We start from the raw sequence: 20,821 nt of genomic DNA on the forward strand, positions 1-20,821 counted from the left end.
AAATCTACAAATCTACAATTCAGCTTAAATATTTCCAATCTGCAGCTGATGCAACCTTCATGATTTTTGCAAATAGGAGGCCAAGATATGCTTACAAACACAGCAGATAGCATTATGGATTTATGATATCATCATCAACATTTTTTCTTGATAACTTTAATAAAAATCTAAAACAAACAGCAGACAATATTTTTTCATAAATACCTGAGCAGCAAAGGTGGGGAAAACCTCTTTTTTGCTAACAAAGTTTAAGAGAGAGAATGTCTCATAGACACTAGCGAGCCTGAAGACAAACATTTGAAAAAAATGGAAAAAACCTTGTGAACTGGCATGAGAGCACGACCCTTCATCATAAATGCATCAGCAGGCAAACAATGCCAGAAAGGAGTTTTCAGAAAACCCTAAATGAGTTAGGGCTGTATTTTCAAAGACACCGAAGGAGAACTGATGTCCAAAAGCAGATGGGCACCTGTCTAACTGTGAGGAGTTCTAGTCTCCTCAAAACTTCAGCTTACATGGTTACAGATGCATTCCAACACATGTGACTTGTTTAAAATGTGGGGGGTTTCCAACCATCCCACTGTCATTAGGGAACCCCTGCAGATGCTTTTTGCTGGAGTCCTGACCTTGGTGTCTCAACAGTGCCGTAGGCTACTGAATTCAAGGGCTACTGCTGCCACCCAGGCAAAACGGGTCACAGCAAAAGGAACAGGGAGCAGCATTTCATAGAATCATAGAATCATAGAATGGTTTGGGTTGGAAGGGACCCTTAGAGGCCATCTAGCCCAACCCCCCTGCAGTGAGCAGGGCATCTTCAACTAGATCAGGTTGCTCAGAGCCCTGTCCAACCTGACCTTGAACGTCTCTAGGGATGGGGCCTCCACAATCTCTCTGGGCAACCTGGGCTAGTGTTTCACCACCCTCATAGTAAAACATTTCTTCCTTATATCCAGTCTAAATCTACCCTCCTTCAGTTTAAAACCATCACCCCTTGTCCTGTCACAACAGGCCTTGCTGAAGAGGTTACCCCCATCCTTCCTATAGTCCCCCTTTAAGTACTGGGAGACCGCAATAAGGTCTCCCCACAGCCTTCTGTTTTCTGAGTTTTAAATGCCAGACCATCCAGCAGCACATATAAATTCATTTATTACTGTATTTTAAATCTGTCTGTACCTGACTGATTCTGTGGCTAGTTCCATAATAGCCTTTTTATATTTTTTTTAATGTAACCCACTTTTTATGTAGACCTTCCAGATGTGGTAGTATATGAACTTTTCCCCTTACCTTCTACTTATAGCATCAGTAGCACTAAAAATTGTTTCTCTTTTCTTTGGAATCTAGAAACTCTGTGTTCCTTAAAAACCTTACAAGCATATTCAAGCAAAGTAAGTGTAAATTATTAGCACCTGACTTCAATATTGTTTAAAGCCTATCTTTTTCTTCTGTCACACCTCACTTCCCATTTTTTCCTATTATTACTTTCATTGAATAAATGTATCTATGGAAACTCATATATAGGCAGGACAAATGCACGGATCTTTATACGTTTAGGTCTCTTAAAAATCAACAGTTGTATCTATTTCAGAAGGACTGAGGCAGAGAAATATGGAAAAGCTCATCCGTAAAGATATTGAGACTTTGGCTGCAGTTCACTCAACTTCACAGGGTTCATCACAACAATATTTGGCTCTCCTCTCTTCTGTTTTCTTCACTGCTAATGGATACTTTACTATTTAATTAGAGCAGCATGATCCAAATCCCATCAAAGTCAATAAAACTCTTTTCATTTATGTTAATGGGCTTTGGACCAACTCCTGAATTAGTACCAGAATCCAAAAAAAAGACCCTTAGGAAAATAATAGATAGACCAAGCTTACATTTTAAAGTACAATCTTAAAACCCTCCTAAGGTTTTTTACTCACTTTAAAGTAAATCTCATTATGGAACATCTCATAAAACCAGCTGGACAGCCCTTTTTTACCAGTCTGATTAAAGCGTCAGAAGGAATCTAAATGTATGCACCACTTCTCCGTGAAAAACTTTGCCATGATTAGGGCAGCAAAAGGTTACATCTTGCCGAAGCTATTCGTGTGGCTCCCACATTGTGCAAGTACGTGAGACTTCACCCTGTGGGAAGACAGATTTGGCAATACAACTGTATTTAAAAGGTCCTGCCCCCAGACACTTGTTATTTCTCTGGCACCACCTTAGTTGTGCCAACACAGCTTATCTGTTGGGCTGCTCTGAAAAAAATTTCACCAATGTGATTAACCCATTAAAGCTATTTGGCCAGACAACATCCAAACCTGGCCAAGTGGCATGAAGACAGTCAACGTCTGACTGAAGGAGGCCCTGTTCAGTGGACCGGTCAGTATTACATGTAACAGAGCTGAACTTCCATAACCACTTCAATCAAATTAGCAGGAGAGAGCACCAGCTATTTTTATCATACAGAGAGAGAGAGGAGGCTTTCTGCTCTTAGACTATACCCTAGTCACTGCAGAAATTAATGAACCGCAAAGTGATAAAAATTATACTATGTAAACAAGGATATTAAAGCTTCGTCTGATACTTTTGACCCATTTTGGTAATACCAACCAAGCCGCACAAAGCCACTGCATCATTTCTTACGTAGCAGCATGCTTTAATTGACCAGCACATTAAGTACCAAAGCTTTTTGCAAAGTTTGACCACAGAAATCACATTCAGAACTCACATCCCACCAATGCTGACTCAGCAGCAGAGCCACGGAACACTTTTTAACAAAAGAACCAAACCTTGCTGTTGGTTTCAACAGGGTTTTTTTATTTCACACTAGTCCAGCCTGGCAGCACAGCAGGCTGGGAGACAACTTTCCTTGGAAACAGCTTTGTCAGAACGTTAACAGAGAAGGAATAAAATTCAGGATGAGGATGGGAGGTCCTTCAGTCCCTTCTGGGTTGGAGCTGTGAACCCTTCCCGCATAATCAATCACAGCAGCTCTGGAGGGGACTGTCCTGCAGCACATGGGACACATTGGTGATGTGCACACGTGCCTCCAGCTCTCTGCTCCCAGCTGCCCAGCACCTCTGGACAGCCCTGGCTCACCTTATACTGTCACACATACTGGTTTGCGAGATGCAAGAAGTTCAGTTTGCTCTCAAATGGAGTCAGTGTTCCAGCCCTGCCCTGCAGACTAGCACTGAGGATAAATGCGGACATCACTTCTTGCTTCATTCTCCCTTCTGGAGGTACTTTTTAAAGGAGAGTATTCAGTGAACAAGGATTTTGTTGTGAACAGTCAATAAATACAGTGTTTTCTGCTCATTCCTGCTGCATCACTACTCATAAGCTATTCTCATCACTTCAGCATGCCAGTGCCAGGGCTAGGCATCTTGCTCTGCTGACATTGATCAGATGCCTCTAACTGCTCTTTCCTTTGGCCTTTTTTCTGACCCACCCCTTCCTCTCCCCCAAATCACACACAGACACAGTCATCTTGCTGCTCTGAACGCTACGTTCCTCCACAGGGACCACAATGCATTCTTCTCCAGTGAAGGAAGTATTTCCAGCTCGTGAAAAGGAGAGCAGTACTGTACACCAGCCCAGCAGCAGCCTGTGGGGAGGTAGACTTTCAATCTGTGGAGCTTTGGAATTCAAACCCATTAAAGGTAGCGGGGTGCATTAACCACCTCCTGGCAGCAATTTCAAAGACAGCCATTTGCTCCACATTCTTCGGCAAAGGAGCAATGCTGACAAGTTCCCTGGCTCTGTGAAGGCGAGGAGTAAGAACCTACAGGCTTGCCTATCACATAGAACCACCTCCAGGGAGGACATCATCATCAGGAGAACGCTGCCTCCACACAGACTAGAAAACGCAAGTATTAGGGCTAATCTAGCCAGTGTACTGTGCTGCCCTCTGGCACTGCCTAGTGCTTTCAGGTTTCAAGAAGCACCAAAAATTATAAATAGGATATTAGATTACCTGCGCAGTACTCTTTGCAGAGTAAGGCTATTCCCAGAATCAACCATATTGCTGTCTGTAGCTGTCTTCAGACACTGGCCAAACGCAGCAGATAAAGTAGTCCAAGAAGAAAAAGAGAATCTCTTTATTAGGGACTTGTAGCTGTACACTTCTACGGGAGAACTTATCTTGGGCCGCATATCTCCAGGACCCAGGGCTCTACCCACCCTGGGGACAGTGATGCACAGACATCAATATGATGGATACAAAATGTCCGTTTATTTAGCTGCGTCACACGCTTATATAGCTCTTGCGCTTCCTGTTCCTGCCACTCCTATGGGGAGGAGTCTATCTTTCCATCACATCCCGTGATCTTCCGGTCGCCGATCCCTGTCTATTCCCTTACAGGGACTAAGCCAGGTTCTTAGTGATATTTGAGCTATAGTCAATACCTGAAGGGTTTGGAGCAAAGGCAGCTGCCTGCCCACTTTTGTCTCTCTGCTTTGCCCCCACTGCCACCACTTTACAAGGCTGGGAAACACAGACAGAGCCAACTTGCATGGATGGTAAAGAAGCTTATGGAGACCAGCTACTAAGTAGGAACAGGACTCTCTATATCAAATTTCAGGCAACCTGCACTCCTCCTATGGCCAACACCAGCGGTGATGGATGTTCTTCTGATTGGTATGACAGAATGCCCCCAGCAGTCTTCACTAGGTGGTTCACCAAAAGATGAAGTTTAAAAGAACTAAGGCTGGACAAAAGGCTGGCAAGGTAGCACGGAGCCAAATGGGCAGCTTTATGACAAGATGCTCCCTGTGTGTCACTGTCACCATGTTCTGCTCCCTCATGACACTGCAGCATCACAGCGAAGCTGTAAGGTCATTTCTCCTAATTAGAAGTAGTCAAAAGTGCAACTCCACTGAAGCATCTCAATTCCATTTCAAAATTTCTCTGAGTTTTCAGCTTGGTAAAATGTTCCAGCACTTTCTGATCCATGTTCAGTTGCCCTCTTTGAGTGCTAACAACTCCTCCATAAAGCAGCCTACGAAAGATCAGAACTTCCTCAGGGGTCGGTCTATCTTCATCGTTCTTTCAAAGGATACTTTAAAGCGTTTCACAATTTGTCACCAACGCCATATAGGTCACTAAGCAGCCTCTATATCTGAAGTTCTGCCTGTGACTCTGCCTTTTTTAGTTATGAATGTGATGTCCTAACAACAAAATAAAATTTAAACCCAAGGATTTAGTAGATTCCTTGCAAATGTCGACATTGTATTAAGTCAAAGCAATAGACTCAGTGGCATGGAAGAGATATATAAAGGATTAAATTTGACCTGATAGGTCTTCGACGTCAGTAAAAAGTGGTCTTAATTTAAACAAATATAAAATGAAAAGAGAAAAAAACAAGAGTTTCCCACAATGGGATAGCTAGAACATACTGTAGGACTTGCAAGCAGCAATTCAATATTCCAAAATTATATCCTTGGGTTAAAGACTGCATGGAGTTCATTCTGGAAGTGCACTACAAAAACATTACCTAGGCACAAACACTTCAAAGCAAACGCCTCTTTCAATCACCCCAAAGAACACCAAATTGCCAGAAGCAGGTAAACCCTTCAAAGACCTAAGTATATCCATCACGGATGAATTTCACTTCTAACATCATATTTATTCAATAGTTTTGCCAGTGGTGTCATGATTTCTACAAGCTTGTATGATAACATGAAAATGTCACAAAAGTTACATCAGCATTGTAATTCAGAGACAGGAAGCCATGAGGCCTTCAGCGAGCTCACGCTTTTGCCTGAGAACAAACAGCACCACAGCTGTGCCTTTAACCCATCTGCCCATTCATGACCAAGGGACTCTGAGAACCTTCAGAGGCTCCAGGATGCCTGGTTTCCTCTTCCAATGCATTTTGCTATTTCCAGGTATGTAAACAAATCCTGAATATATTACCTAACAAAATGTCATGTTAATAGTGCATACACATTCACAGATCTTGTGTGTCTTGCTGCCTCCCAAGAATGAGCGTCATCTCTCTGCAAACCATGGTACCCTACAATCCAGACTGTCAGAGGAGGGCATGTCACCAGAAGAGTGTGAAAGCATCTAATTACATAAGGCCAGGTCCTCAGCTAATGCAAAGTGACAGAGCTCCCAGAAATCCATGGAGACACGATGATGTGGATTAGCAGAGGTTTGGCTCATTATAATTGAATAGACCCAACTTTTAATTTTCCCATCTAGTGACAGATTGTTGGAATCCTGACCACTAGGCTCTCAGAAGGCAATGGGGAGTTGAAAGGAGATTGCATCAGAGAAAGTAAACTCCAGTTTGGCTGAAAGCATATTTGCAATCCAGGAGTTTCAATTAGCTGTTGCTGAATTATCATGGAAGTCTGTTGAACAGATGTGCAATTAAAGTTTTTCTCATGTTGCTCTCTCTCTCTCTCTCATGACTTGGGTTTTTTTGATTTGGGGGGTTGACTTTGGCATTTTGGGGTTTTTTTGCAAGTGATGCTAGTTTTATTGTGGTTAGAGCTAATAATCTCAGATAGGCAGAGAAAGCTCTTCCCACCACCCCACCTCCAGCAGTGCAGAAGCAAAAATGGGAAACTTCAGTAAGCAGGAAAATCTTTCTACTTTCTGGCCCCATCTTCATAGGAAGAAAGAGACAAAAGAGCTGTCAGGATGAGCCTGCAAATTCAAGGCAGCTGGAATTGCCTCATCTTCCTGGCATGGACAAGAGGAGGGTTTCTCCTGATCCCTCCCCCTCGCTTAATGCATCACCTCTTCTGTGGTGGGGATGTGGTGTGAGGCAGAAGGGAAGGAGGTTTAGCAGAGCTATTTCAGTTTTAGAAGCATGCAGTTCTGTCCTGTTTCATCCAGCATACGGGGTATAAACAGCAATGGAAAAGCTTCACTTGAGCCTCTCGTACTCGCCTCTCTTACCACCACCACTGCCACCACACCAGGGGACAGAGAACAAGGTGAAAGACGAGGTTATGATGTGGAATACTCCATAGCCTGCTCTTTGTCCCAAATTCTTTGCTAATCAACCTGCCCATACAAAGCCAAATGAAACCAATGAAACTAAACATGTTTACTTCAACAACTTTGGCGCAAACCCAAAGATCAGCCACTTGCCATGGGACTTCCCAGGCCTTTATGCAAAATGATGCTGGACCATGACATAAAAATTTATATAGGTCTATTTTTCCTGTGTAATTCTCTGTTTAGATAAATGCAAGATTATGCTACATTTTCATAGGTTCAGGATTTTTATTCTATTTTATAAGATGTGTATGATTATTGTTGGCCTTAATTTAACTGGAGTGAACTAAAAATTTTTAATAGCAAATTCATCACCCTTTACCTACTGAGGAGTTTACATTAATTCAAAACATCTTGTAAATTGCCTTGTCTTTCTTTGCTTGTCTATTATTTAGCCAGACTGAGCTTCATATTCCTCTTTCAGAGTGATAAATCATCCTTTGATTAATCGCATTTTTACACTTACCACTTATGTCAGCCTTAACATAACTTTGCAAACAAATGTAATATTGACAGACACCTCTAGCATTTATTTGGGGATTAAATATTTTGGTTTACTGATGAATGGTGGGTCTGCCGTTTTCACAATGAAACTGAAAACTATTAGGAAACTCTGATATGAAGCTTTGCTATAAATATTACATCAATCCAAATTCATCCCTAAAACTTCTTCATCCCTAAGCTCTTTATTGGTATTGAACTGAGGTGGTGTAAAACTTGTGCTTCTGAATTTTGGGGCGTTTTTTTTCCCAATGGGTAAAAGATTGTGACCTTAGGTAGGTTTACACTGTTCTACAGAGAGGTGTTATGAAAAGTTTCAAAGCCATATTTTTATCTAGCTATTACTTAGTTTAAGTTTATGAAAATTTTTAGACATTTTCAGCCTTGCAAGCTTCAAAGCCTGCCAGCTTCCAATATAACTCCTGTCACGTGAGAGAGTGTTGGCACGTGAAAGACTCTTGGCCCAGCTCAGCTGTCTTCATCATCAGGTAGTGATTATTTCTCAAGGACTGATTTTTAAATACATTCTGGTTTGCAGAATGCTTTCCAAACAACATCTCTCACATTCCTTCCACAGCTCCTCTGCTTGGGGAAAGAAATAACCCTAGCAATTTTAACACTCTAAAGAATCAAGTATATACTTCTGCGTATGGGTTGGATGAACATGATTCACCCAAAAGCCATGATTTAAAACAAATAAAACCACTATTAAAACAGTAACCACAGCCTGTGCTGCCACCTACCCTTAGTTAATCTCTGCATTTCTGCAGGCTCTTTTTCCACTTCCGAACTACAGGCTCTGTCCTGCAAACAGGTCTCCCCTTCAACTGGTGTAATGGCCATGGAAACCGGCCCTTGTACCAGCCTCGGGAGTCACACACTTGGCAATGGGAAAACATGCAAAATGCATCTGCTTAGAGCAGGTATTGTTAGTTCTGTCTTTTGCATGTGGGGGAAATATCAGATATATTAGCAACTTTTTGGAGTAAAATCTGTGCTTTCCCCTCTCCCCTTCTAAATTATATCATTTTACTATATTTGTATAAAAATTCAAATGGTTTACTACTGTGTTTAGCTCTTGAAATATTTTTACTGCCAAGAAAATAAGCCGTCTCTTTCCTTGCTGTATTATTAATAATTACTAAAAACTATTAATAATACTTGCCATATTATTTTAACTTTTTTCATCCTATACTGAGCACAATATTCACTACACCATGCCAAAAAGCACGTGTTCAGAAGCACAACTTGAAAAATAAACTCCTCCTACAGGCCAAATTATGCAAGAGTAGCACTGAATCTGCAGTTTCTGTCCTTCCAGGTGCGTAGTGTGGAGGTGCCTTTGGATGAGTTTGCCCACTGGAATCGCTGGAAGCTGCTGCAGCCCCGCAGCCCACAGGGCACAGAGGAAGGAGGCAGGCCCAAAAGAGAGACCATCCTGCAATGGAAGGAAGCCGGCACAACAGCAGGCTGAGAGACCTACATTCAGGGCTCCTGTAGAAACATGCTGAATTGGATACAAAACTCAATCACTCCGGGCATTTCATGAACTGCTTCTTATAAGTACTGCAAGTGATGGGGTAAAAGAGGTCAGGAAGAGCTGCTGGCCAGCCTGCTAGTTAGCTGTGCAGTTTCTTCTCTTCCACACGTCAACTTCATTATTCTCACAGTGGTAGTAAATCAAAAAACACATTAATAAGGGCTTAAAGACTCATGGCCTACATTAAGATGTAGCACTGTGCTGTCCTAAAACCTCAGAAATATATTATGCTTTTATGTCTTTTAAAGACTAGTTTAAATGTTGACCAGGTGCTTCCTTCTAGTTTTCTTGCTTCAAAAATCTTGTAGAAATAGTTCAACCTCATTAAAGATCAATAACAGCAGCTACCAATAGTCAACAAACCTAGTGAAGAGAAATAACTTAAATGCATTAAATTAGCTTTAAATAGTTACAGATAGAAAGAGCTCTTCTTATCTACAAAGATACCAATGATGTTCACCGACTCTTCCTCATTACAGCATTAGTAGGTTTCATGCTTAATTTCAGTAGAAAATGGATTGCAATCTGTCCCCTGAGGTCCACTGGGCTAGAGGTTAAATGCTTGGAAAAAGCAGTCTGACCATGTAATGAAATTCAAACACAGAGGTGGCGACTACAGGAAAAGTTAAAGGGAATGACAGTAGGAAGGAAGTTGAAGTAGCTTTATTTATAGATCACCACATCAAAAGAAAAATCGTAATACTGTACTTTGCAGGTGTGAGAGTCAGAAAGTACCACAGTCCCTGGGCAATTTCAATCTCTGCATTCTCCATGGAGAGATGCACAAGTGACGAATTAATTCTATTTATTTATTTTGAAGATAAAGGTCATGAGTGCAGCAATAAAGAGGCAAAACGTTAAATTTGACATAAACCAATATAAAGGGAATAAGAAAGAATTTAAACCTGAAGGGAACACTGATAAACTATAACACACTTAGGATACCAAGACCAAAGAGTAACAGCAAGTTGTACAAATGGGACTTCAATTTTAGCAAAGCAAAGTTTTGGAAAACAAACACATCAGTAGATACTGTCCTACAAGGGACATGAAGAAAAAAAAAGGCAAGTATATAAATTAGTGGTCAGGGCAGGTTCTCCCTGTGGCACCAGAGAGGCTAAAATGATACCGAAGTTACCACACTCAGTGACTGAATCTTCCCCCAGTGGGCAGCCAGACCACGTAACACACGCCAGTGGACAAATGCTCTCAGAAGTACACGCAAGACAGGAGGGATCACCATCTCTGGTTTGTTTTTACCATTCAGCACCTTGCCTTGCCCTTCTGACTGCTGCTTCCACCCTCCCTTCTACCACCAGAATGACTCTTCTCCTCCCCGCAGCAGCAAACTCCATTCCTTTCTCTGATCCCATAACACTCGCCTCCAATGGCAGTGGAATTTTTTTGCAAAATAAAATGGATGATGGAAAGCCATCATCTGCAGAGCAGAACAATTTGTTTATCCAACTTCTGAAGCTGAAAGGCACAGGCCATTTCAAAATCATGAGACTAAGGATGTGGTTTTAAAATACAGCTTGAGTCTATCTGTTCTTGAAGGAGCAATCTCAGTTTTCTCCTCAAGCCCAGCTGAGGATGTTTCCACATTCATCCCTTTACCTATACAGACGTCCATCTCACCCCACAGAGAACTAGTTCAAGCAGCTAAACTTGCAGGCAGCCATTCACTGGTTTGGCGACTCACCCTCTAGGTTAACGTACAGTGGAGTAAGAGGAGCAGGGTGCTGGAGCAGGGGAGGAATGGGAAGCACAGCATGGAGAGCAGCCAGGGGAACAGGATTATCCTTCTCAGTAGCAATGAGATGTTAAGAGAGACTCACTGTACTGTAAAATGACACCTTCAAAACAACATACTTGGGATGATTTCCACAGGCCTGGTGATTTTCAAGACTTCAAGAAACACAACTTATGTTTCTCTGTCTTTTCCTTGAGGGAAACTCTTAGTTAAAAACACTTTAAACAGAAAACAGTTACTTAGAAGAAAAAGTTAAAAATTGATGCTGAGATTCACACTTATGACTCCAGGAACTGCAGATTTGAGGAAAGTACCAGACATTTTGAGACCTGGGAATAACTCAGATGATCTATAGCAGAGACTGTGATTTAGCTATGAGGAAGCAACGTGCTCTTCACCACTTGAAGAGGACACTCTTCAATGTTACAGTTTAATAGAACGGTGCTGAAAATAGCATGTGAAATGTGGGCCTTTCATTTCGCAGACTATTAAAACTGGGAACCCGCTGTGTCAAGACTCTGCAAACAAAGATGAATTTAAAACACACACAGATAAAGAGGCTAAAGAAACCAGATGTGATGTGTTCAAGAACTTACTGAAACTTTGGAGGGAGGAAAGCAATAAAGGGAGAAGGTGATTTGAAAAAGAGGTTGTGCTCATCAGAGCTATTCATGGGAAGCAAATGCAAGGTTGTGCAGCCCCCTACAAGAGACTGAAGACCTGCTCCCTGATTCTCTGTTTTAATCAGACCCAGTATGAGAGATGTCCTAGTGTGCAATTAAGCAATGGCATGACCTGCTTACAAAGCAACAGTCACCATTAATAAAAAGCACTCGGAAGTAGGTTGAATAGAATACTGGTGTGATCTGTGGAGAAAAGGTCCTGCTCCATGCAACAGCTGGAACTCTGGCTGATCTAAAAAATATTTCCCAACCTTCTGTAGCAAAAGATAAATATGTAATTAACTCAAAACGTGGGAATGTCTTGCCATTTGCAGGAGGCTGAACCGTTACATTCTCAGAGAATACTGAAACACCTTGCCACACCATGAGGAAGCACTGAGCTGGTGGCTAAGTAAGCTAATAGCGTTTTTCAAGGGACACACCTTTGGAAGCTGAAGAGGGACAGACTTCTCAAAATAGATGTTCTGCTTACCCCAGAAAGTAATTATGACCTTATCAAAATTAGGTACTATATTTGGATCTTTTAAGATGAAAAGTAGAAGGAGCCATTAGGCACATTTTCTTGGACGTACATGGTTTAATATTCTGGTTGGAAAATTAGTTCTTTTGTGGTCAAAGAGGGTAGTACAGCTGCGATACTACCACAATAAGGACAACGCAACACAAGGTCAAATAGGACATAAGGAAATACCTATCTTTTATCCAAAGGCCTACAACATACCACAAAGATACCGGTTTTGATTGCCCGAGGATATTCTAACCAGATGGTGTCCACCTGTATGATGTAGGAATTTACTTACTCTGCTCTCAGATAAAATGTAGGTGAGATGATCCATGCACAGAAGATGCAAAGAAAAAAAACAGTACCTACTGATGACAGAGTCTTTTTTAAGGACAGCAAAATGAGGATAATTTACTCCAGTTAGAGGCTGAATCATAACGTTTACACTCTCTGCATTTCAGACTAAAACATTCAAAAGGGAAAGTCTCTGCAGTTTACACAGCAGAAAGGGCTGTCCAACTAGGCTAGTGTTGGCCAGGGACATGAACAGTAAAGAACCAGACAACAGGTTATGAAGCAAAGTGTCTGTCCTGTGAAAATATATGGATATGCTTGAGAGTTAGGCATCAAAATAGCCCCGTTGCTTTCTGTCAGGCAATGCAGGTCTTTTATATCAGGTGTGTGGATGTGGATGTGCAGTCAGACTCTGATTGTGTTAAAATTTACATACATGCTTGCCTTAAACATGTAGAGACCCCAGTTGAATTCAAAAGATTGTGTGCGTTAATGGAGATCCCACTCTAATCATCTGCAGAGGAATGGCTGCTGTTTTCTTAAAGAGAATGGCTTTGAAATTTTGCTCTGTACTGTCGCAGGAACTATTTGCATTTCTCCTGCCACTGTATTACACTTGTCCAAAAAGAAAAAAGCCCACAGTGGTTTTTGCCATTACACAAAAAACAGATGGCAACTTCGGTTTGATTTTGTTTTAAAATAAAGAGAAAATGCTCCCAAATGAAGAGGTTATGTATGTCAAATGTTAATCCACTAAAAATTGATGCGACCTGATCATAATGTCAATTGTAAGAAGTTAGAATACAAAAAGAAGAATTACTGGAATTATTTGTAGCAGGCATCTGTTTTAACTGTCAGGCACTCGACCTGACCAGACTTTAAAGACAATATTGTGCTACCTTGAGTTCTGCTTTTTTGCTACCTCACAAATCAGTGTAATCCAAAAAAAACCCAGACCAAACAGAAACTAAACTAAATTGTAAATCCATATGAAAGCAGGAGATGGATGTCTAAAAGGAAAAAAAAATAATAATAACACAGTTATATAAGCATGTTTGTCTTCTCCCGGTGTATTAATTGTGAGCAGATCCTTCACCCTCTTATCCAGGCAAATTACATGATCCACCTAAGGTGAGTTAGATTCAGCTTCAGCTCTGTGGCCTGTTCCAAGAAAGCATCCCTGTCAGGAAAGTATTTAAGAACATAACCTCAAAACACTGACTTCAAAGAGCTCAAGCTCATGCTCAAAATGAAGCAGGATTACACTAAACAAGGACAGATTTCACAAGGTGTTTAAATTCTTCAGGAATGCAGGGAATGTGGCAGGAGGGAGGGGGGGAATATTCTTCCAGGAAGGAGAAAGGTGGGCATTTCACATGGGTAGCTGGAATTGCTCTCAGAAAACAACATTGACTGAATCTGGAACCTGGGTTCCTACACTTACAATTTACATGATGTGCCTAAAACTAGATTATATTAATATTTCCCTGTAAAATAAAGACTGCAGAAAATAAAAATATTCCATTATCTGATTTAAAACAGTGAGGAAAATACTAATAACACAAATAATATTTAAGAAAGTCTTGGGACAATTGACAGACATGCACTTACATTGAACAATAGGCAAAGGACCTGTCAATTCCTGAAGATTCATGACTGGCTAGTAAAGTGAACATATCACCACAAACCCACCCCGGTAAGCCCAGTGCTACAGTTACTATTAGTACTGGGCAGGAGTCTAAGAAGCATTGCTGCCTTCCCAAGCATTTCTAGAAGCAGTAGCATCTGGGCAAACAGCCAGCCAAAGGGCTTCTCTCAGACGGTTTGTGAGTGTTATTACAGCATACAGTAAAGACTGAAATGTTGTAGAGCAAACCCTGCCTATTTCATCACACAAGAAGAAACACTTGTGTCCATTATACTAGTAAGGTGAGTATGGCTTGGTTCCCCAACAGAGTTAATGCTCACCATTCCATAAGAAAACCTACAACCATAAATGTCCTGAATAGCTTACTTTCTATACGCCCACCTCTAATAACTTCCCATTTTAATGACAATATCGCAAAATTTTTGGGCAGCTGATATTTTAACTTTTAAAAAAGGAAGAGGATTATACTAATGAAGCAGAGCTAAGACATCATGTTATGTTGTAGAAACTGATGTTCCTCTGTTTGCTTCAGTGGGTGCTAGACCATACTGACTATTCAACATGAAGCTGTGATCCTCAATCATTTAGGATCCTGTCAGTAAGTTTGACTGTGCTGCAGCCTAATTTAATCATGTGCTCATTATCCATACCAGATGCGGTGCTGATATTGTGGTTCTACTTCATTTGCTTGTGTTTAAGCACATATTCTAGCCCATGCGCTAAAAATGTTATGAGGAGACTGAGAGACAGTTTATGTCTCTCAGGTTCCACAATGAAACGTTACCATCCTGACAACCTGAAGAAGACATTTTTGGCACATCTTCCTCAAGCATTGCAGAAGTATTTATCAAAAAAAGAAATCCAGATACATAAAGAGTTCTTCTACAACAGCAGGTTCATCTGCTGGGGTGAAGAACGGGAGTTCCCATAGTTCAGGCAATAATCCGGAAGGACCGCCATAATCCTAACTCTGTATTTTTTTATGGCATTTTTACAGCCTCCAAGCGCTTCTCCTTCACAATTAACCCCTGGAGAGGACAGCCAGCTCCCTCATCCTCCAACTGCATCCACAAGTGAGGATCTGGCTGAGGACCAAGAACGTACTCATAGTTCAGTATCTTCCACAATGGTCTGCAGGCCGCTGACAGCTGACCGTGTTGGTTCTGCCCACGCAGTGGAAAATGAGTTTGAATGCTATCATGCCAACCAAGATGATACCACATTGTACGGAGTGTTTTTATCCTAAGTAGGAAAGCTTTCACATAACTCTTTTTTTCTATATGGTAAAAATCACATCCATAAGCAGAGAGCTGTTAAAAAGCTATTGATTAGCTTTAACTTTCCAATTATTCGTAAAGACCCATTTCAGCTCTGAAAACACACCTAGATCGCATACTTCAGAAGTTCTCTTCATCTGTTTCTGATTTGATTTTTAGGTCAATAAAACTAATTTTGTCACTGACTTCTGTTACAGAAAACTGGAGGACCCAAACTGACTTTGTATCTCCTCAGTCAGGGCAGCCGATAATTCTGTGTATGCATTCACTGTACCTTTTCATTTTTTAGGATTATTGCAGATTAAACACCTTGGTCATTTATAGTACAGTTCAAAAATCTGTTCGCAGATCTACTGTTTTCATGTAAGTGCCTTCCAACAACTTCTCATTTTGGCAATACCAATACCACCAGACAGACTCTTCTCAGACAAGAATTGGAAAATAAGACACAGTTGGCAGTAAAGTGCAAACCAGAGGGGTTGTTCAGAGGAAATAACATCAGAAGTTGGCAAGGTGGCAGATGCATTCACTGACTTGAACCAGATTCAGTCAACAAAAGTTTGCAATGTAAAGATCAAACTATGAAACTTCAATTCAAATATTATTCCAGCCCTAATGACTGTATGCAAAAGCTGGAAGCCCACCAGAAGCACAGACAGACGCCAAACCACCTTCAAAAGCAAGCACTTCAAGAAAATGCTAGGAATCAAATGAAGCAAGTTTACAACAAATCACTTTAACACCCGTCAGTTGACAACTCAGTTGTCAGAGAGCTCCACCATCCCTATCTCCAGAGTAATCTAGAAAAGGAGGTGGAAATACTTGGGGTATGTTAGAACATTGGCCATGGCATGTATATTGTTAGGCAACCAAAAGAAAATCCATGATACAATGGAATTTCTCCACTGAAGTAAACTAAGTGTGAACAAAAAAATGGACATAGAAAACCAGTTGAGAATAGCCTTGTCCATGTCTTCATTCACAGCTGAAATACCAATACACCTGAGAATAACATATAGCCCAGTGGTCTCCAAGAATGTCTTGCCAGCAATATCTGAGACTCTTCAATACTCCTTGCAAACACAAGAAATGAAAAGGTAAACTGAGAGACAGTTGAGTGCAGCATTCATTTCAGTGGGTTAGATGCTCATTGTTGCTGTCTGCGGAGCCATAGATTTTGGAGAACCACTAGTACCATTTCTTGGAGCTTGTGTAACGGACACCTGTTCTAACCTCTCCCCCCCCCCCAAGAAAGAAAGAAACTGAGATGGAGGGAACGGGTAGAGATGGAACATAGTACCCAAGGGACTGAAGTTCAATTTGTTGTTCCACAACAGATTTACTGCAGAATCTCAGGGAAATCATTATGGCCAGAGGCTTAAAGGTATTAAGGCAATGCTTCCTGCAGGAAGGCTTCAGTGACTCGGGCAAAAACAAACGTGGTCTCTGCCCTGCAACATTTACAATGTAGATACGCACTGGAGGAAAGAGTGAGCCATTTCCAAATATATTAGCAGAATCACAGAAGTTGCAGTGCCATGCGAGACCCAGGGTGACATCCAGATTAGAATATGGCAGCTCTCGCACTAGACCCGACTCCTCTGCTTCTAATGAAAACAAGAATGCTGGAAAGAGGCAGGCACACAGGTTGCGGATACAGGTTGAAAACTAAAATTATTTTGGTAGCTTTCTGGATTCTAGGTATTTATGAGTGCCACTGAACTGAGGCCTGGCTTCATTCCTTTGCATCTTAGAAGTTACTTAGAAATATGAAAAGAGCAGCATTTTAAAAACACTTTGTCATTTACACATGCAATATGAGGCCTTGGACCTCTAGAGTCTTATCCATACTTTGGGTTTAACTCCTATTATATTTTATCATAACTCTCTTCTCCAAACATAAGGACTCCACACACTGGCCAACACTGGGGGGAAGAAGGAACCAGCTCCCCCACTGCCCTTGCAGTCACCTGTGCTGATGAGAAGAGCCAGCACAAGGCAAGCAGCAGCCGTCAACAGGATCTTCCTCCGCTTTTTAGTGGAGATGAACAAGGAAGAAAAGCTTTGGCTTCACCCCAGTTCTGCAATGCCCAGAGCAAGTAAATTTTGCCTCACACAGAATGATCTGTCCTAGGTATGCGGAGAGCGAAGTACTTCTGCTTCCACACCAGAGGTGGGCCTGCAGGCTCATATTCTGCTTTCTGAATTGCTCTTCTTGCTCAGTTCTAGTGTTCCTCTTGCCCTCAGACAGCTGCCCACATCAAACAACTGCAACATTAAAACCTGCTTCTCAAAACAGGAATGCACATGGCTAGAAGAAACCACAGGAAAGGCAAGAGTAAGGGGAAAAGTATTTGATTCCCTTCCATTCTCAGAAAGCCAACATACTATCTCAGTACATGTTATCTTCTTGGCACAGCAAATGAACAACTTTCTATGATTAAATAAATAGAAATACAACTGACTCATACTGGCTTTTTATGCAGAGAACAGAATACATTAAAATTAAGTAATCTCAAAATTATGATTTCTAAGTGGTATAGCAAGAAAATACTGGCTAGATAAATGGTTCATTATCAAAAATACAGCCCTTTTCTCACTAAACAAATGGCTGCGCAGTAATTACTGTTCAAATGATAGCATGACAGTTTAGGATGTCAGGGACAAAGAGTTATGATTTGACTGTTGAACATGCACTCCAGAACAGAAACCTGCAGCAAGTTTTAAAGCACACAGCCTTGCAAAATGTATCACAGGGAGCTGTTTTGCTTGTAAAACTCAAACTCTTTTGCAACTTTCCATTGATCACTTGATTAGGCAATGAAACCCACCGAGCGAAAGATCCATGAAAACAGACTCTGAATAGACTAAAATTTTGCAGGGCAAAATCGTATTTTACCAATCAAATTTGTTTCCAGGGCAGTCCTGCCCATTATACAAGATTAACTCTTCTAAAATTTCCCTTCGCAGACTGGAAGTGAAAAGTAGAAGAGGATGCGGAGAACATGCCATTTCATCCTCTGTTTCAAAGGGTCAGACACCTCAAGTAACTTTACCACAAATCAACATAAACCCTGGCTTCAGCTGCTCTGTTCCAGGGTAGCTACCACAGAGCATGTGCTCAAAGTTCTAGTGCCACTGTCTGTAAAGAAGTGCCTGGTGCAGCGCAGCTATTCCCACACAAGGGAACATTAGTTAATTTGCATTCACAGTTACCATATGAGGTGTGAGTTTCTGACAGTCCACACATTTTATATTTAAAGACTGTCGGAAATTAATTTAATTATCTTTGATATAATAACAAAAGTAACTTACCAGCCCATCGCAATTGCTGATAGCGACTGAAGTGTTTGGCAAATCAGTGATATCCCCAACATAGAGGCAATTCCCATAGAGAGGTTCAACGTGAGTCTCATCAGAGTCCTCCTGCCATTCAACTGTTGCTCCAGGGGCCACAAGCCTGGAGTTTGGCCGCAGCCTGAAGTGAAACTCTCTTCCAAAAACAGTGACATTGTAAAATATTTGCTCATTTGCTGCTTCACGTTGCAAGTCCTCTGCAGCTCTCCTGAAGCGTGCTTTTGGCGGTCCAGACACCAGGTGGGATAGGAACCTGCCCTCTGAGTCGGTGCTGGTGGGGATGACAAGGCTGTACTCCTCGATATTCCTCAGGATTGCATCTTCACAAGGAGAAAGCAAGAAAGGAGAGAGATACTAGCACTAAACATATCCTGATGCCGCGGGATTTTGTTCCATTATTCATTAGCACAGCAGACACTTACATAAGGCAGATGGACACTGCACTCTGTACGGGCACTTCAGTCACCGGCATGAAGTGTGCAGAGTTCATTCAAACTTGCCTTTTGCTCCCCAGAGCACCAGACGGCAGCGTGAGCCTCCCCTCCTCCCCCAAGCCAGGACCCCGCACTCCCGGCAAGGCAGCGGGGTCCCGCCACTCTCTGCCCCGCCAGCCGGGACCCCGCACCCCCGCCCACCCGGCCGGTGCCCGGCTCGCCTTGATAACTTCGGGGCTACCCGGGTGGCCAGCGGTGATGGGAGGGCGCTGATCCACTTCGGGACTGCCCGGAGGGGCAGGGGTAGGGACTCGGCGTGCAGGTGTCAAGCCTGCAAAGGAAAGGCACATCCCTCGAACCACCCCCGGTGCGACGGGGATGAGCCGACTGGTGACGGGCACGGGCAGCGATCGGCAGCGGTGTCAGCGGGAGCCCCGGGAGTTTCGGACGGCGGCGACGGCGGGGCCAGGAGGAGGAGGAGGCAGACGAGCTGCCATGTGCTTCATCCCGCACGGGGATGTCCGGGAGCCCTGCCCGCCGGGGCTCGCCCCTCCGCGGGGCTGCGGCCACCGGCGCAGCGCTGTCACTGCCGGCGGGGCTCCCGCGTCCCTTCCCCGCCGGAGGCGCGGGAGCCCCTGGCCCCGGCCCCGGCCCCGCCTGCCTCTTGCAGGAAACAACTGCAAACCCGGCAAAAGTAGCCGCAGAAGAAGTTCAAGGGGAGCGGAAAGGCGCGGGGCGAGGAGCCGCGACTTCAGACGGGCGGGCTGCAAGGCACCGGCGGCGGGGCAAAGCGAGCAGCCCAAAGGCGGCGGGGCGGCCGCGGCGGAGACCTACCTCTGTCCCCGGGGCGGCGCAGGGCGCCGGCGGGCAGGGCGAGCGCCCAGCAGAGCAGGAGGCAGGCGATGCCCGCGGGAGGGTCCATCGCGGCGGCCCCGGCCCGACGCGGGGGCCGGCGCCCAGGGCTGCCCGCAGCCGTCCGAGCGCCGCGCCGCCCGCAGCCGGGTCGGGCCGGGAGGCAGCCCCGCTCCGCGCCTCTCCGCGCCTCTCCGCGCCGCTCAGCGCTGCCCCGCGCCCCGCCGCCCGCGCATTCGCCCAGCCGCAGCCGCAGCGGCAGTGGCGGCCGCGCTCCCGGCTCGCAGCGAAGCAGAGACACCAGGAGGCGGCGGGGGTATAATACTGGAAACACAGGGCGTGCAGGAGTGAAGTCAGGCTGATTGACAGAGGCGCTGCCACACGGCGCAGCCCGGCCGAGGGGAGCGGGGACCGCCCGCCCCGCCGGGCAGCCCCGAGCCCCGCCACCGCCCCCGGGCCCCGCCGCCGGGCTCCTCCCGCTCCCGGGGCGCTCCCGCGCGCCCGGACGGCTTCTGGGAGCGGGGATGGGAGTTGGCCAAAAGCTTTTTCCATTGAAAAGCAACACGCCCCCCCTCCCCTCCCCGGCCCGGGGCGCCGGGGCAGGGCCCGGTGGCGCGGCCGGCCGCGCCGTCCCGGCTCCGGCCCCCGAATCCGCATGGAAACGGGCGGTCAAAGACAACCGGAGCCAGACGGGGCAAACTGAAGGCACCCCGGCGTGAGTTTTGTTGGAGTCTCGGGTTCCCGTTGAAAGCAAGGACCCAAAGGGAAAAAGTGCCACCACCATAGGCAAACCACCGTCAGAGATCTCATTTGATGGAATAAATAACTCGAAGCAGCCATTTCACGGGGAAAAATTGTTTGGACTATTTGCTAATGAGGCTTGCTGCAAAGCCGTCTTCTATTAAATATCTGCAAATGGAGAGAGAGACCCTGAAAGTGTTCAGAAATACTATAAATACGATATAGATGAAGATTTT

At 43.9% G+C, this 20,821-nt stretch overlaps 1 protein-coding gene across 2 annotated transcripts in view; it reads right to left on the reverse strand.

Moving 5' to 3' along the window:
• ADAMTS2 (ADAM metallopeptidase with thrombospondin type 1 motif 2) overlaps positions 1-20,353 on the reverse strand; it is a 190,089-nt gene extending 169,736 nt beyond the window's left edge. The window contains exons 1-3 of one of the 2 annotated variants that reach the window (XM_064458419.1): positions 19,827-20,353; positions 19,234-19,323; positions 18,517-18,878 (exon numbers count right to left, since the gene is read on the reverse strand). In XM_064458419.1, the coding sequence (XP_064314489.1) occupies positions 18,517-18,878; positions 19,234-19,323; positions 19,827-19,914 (540 nt within the window). In that variant the 5' untranslated portion in view covers positions 19,915-20,353. The remainder of the gene's footprint in view (positions 1-18,516; positions 18,879-19,233; positions 19,324-19,826) is intronic. The other variant, XM_064458420.1, reaches the window with a different exon arrangement.
• Positions 20,354-20,821: the final 468 nt, after the last annotated feature.

Source organism: Phalacrocorax carbo, chromosome 8 (assembly GCF_963921805.1).
Source record: "Phalacrocorax carbo chromosome 8, bPhaCar2.1, whole genome shotgun sequence".
NCBI classification, from domain to species: Eukaryota; Metazoa; Chordata; class Aves; order Suliformes; family Phalacrocoracidae; genus Phalacrocorax; species Phalacrocorax carbo.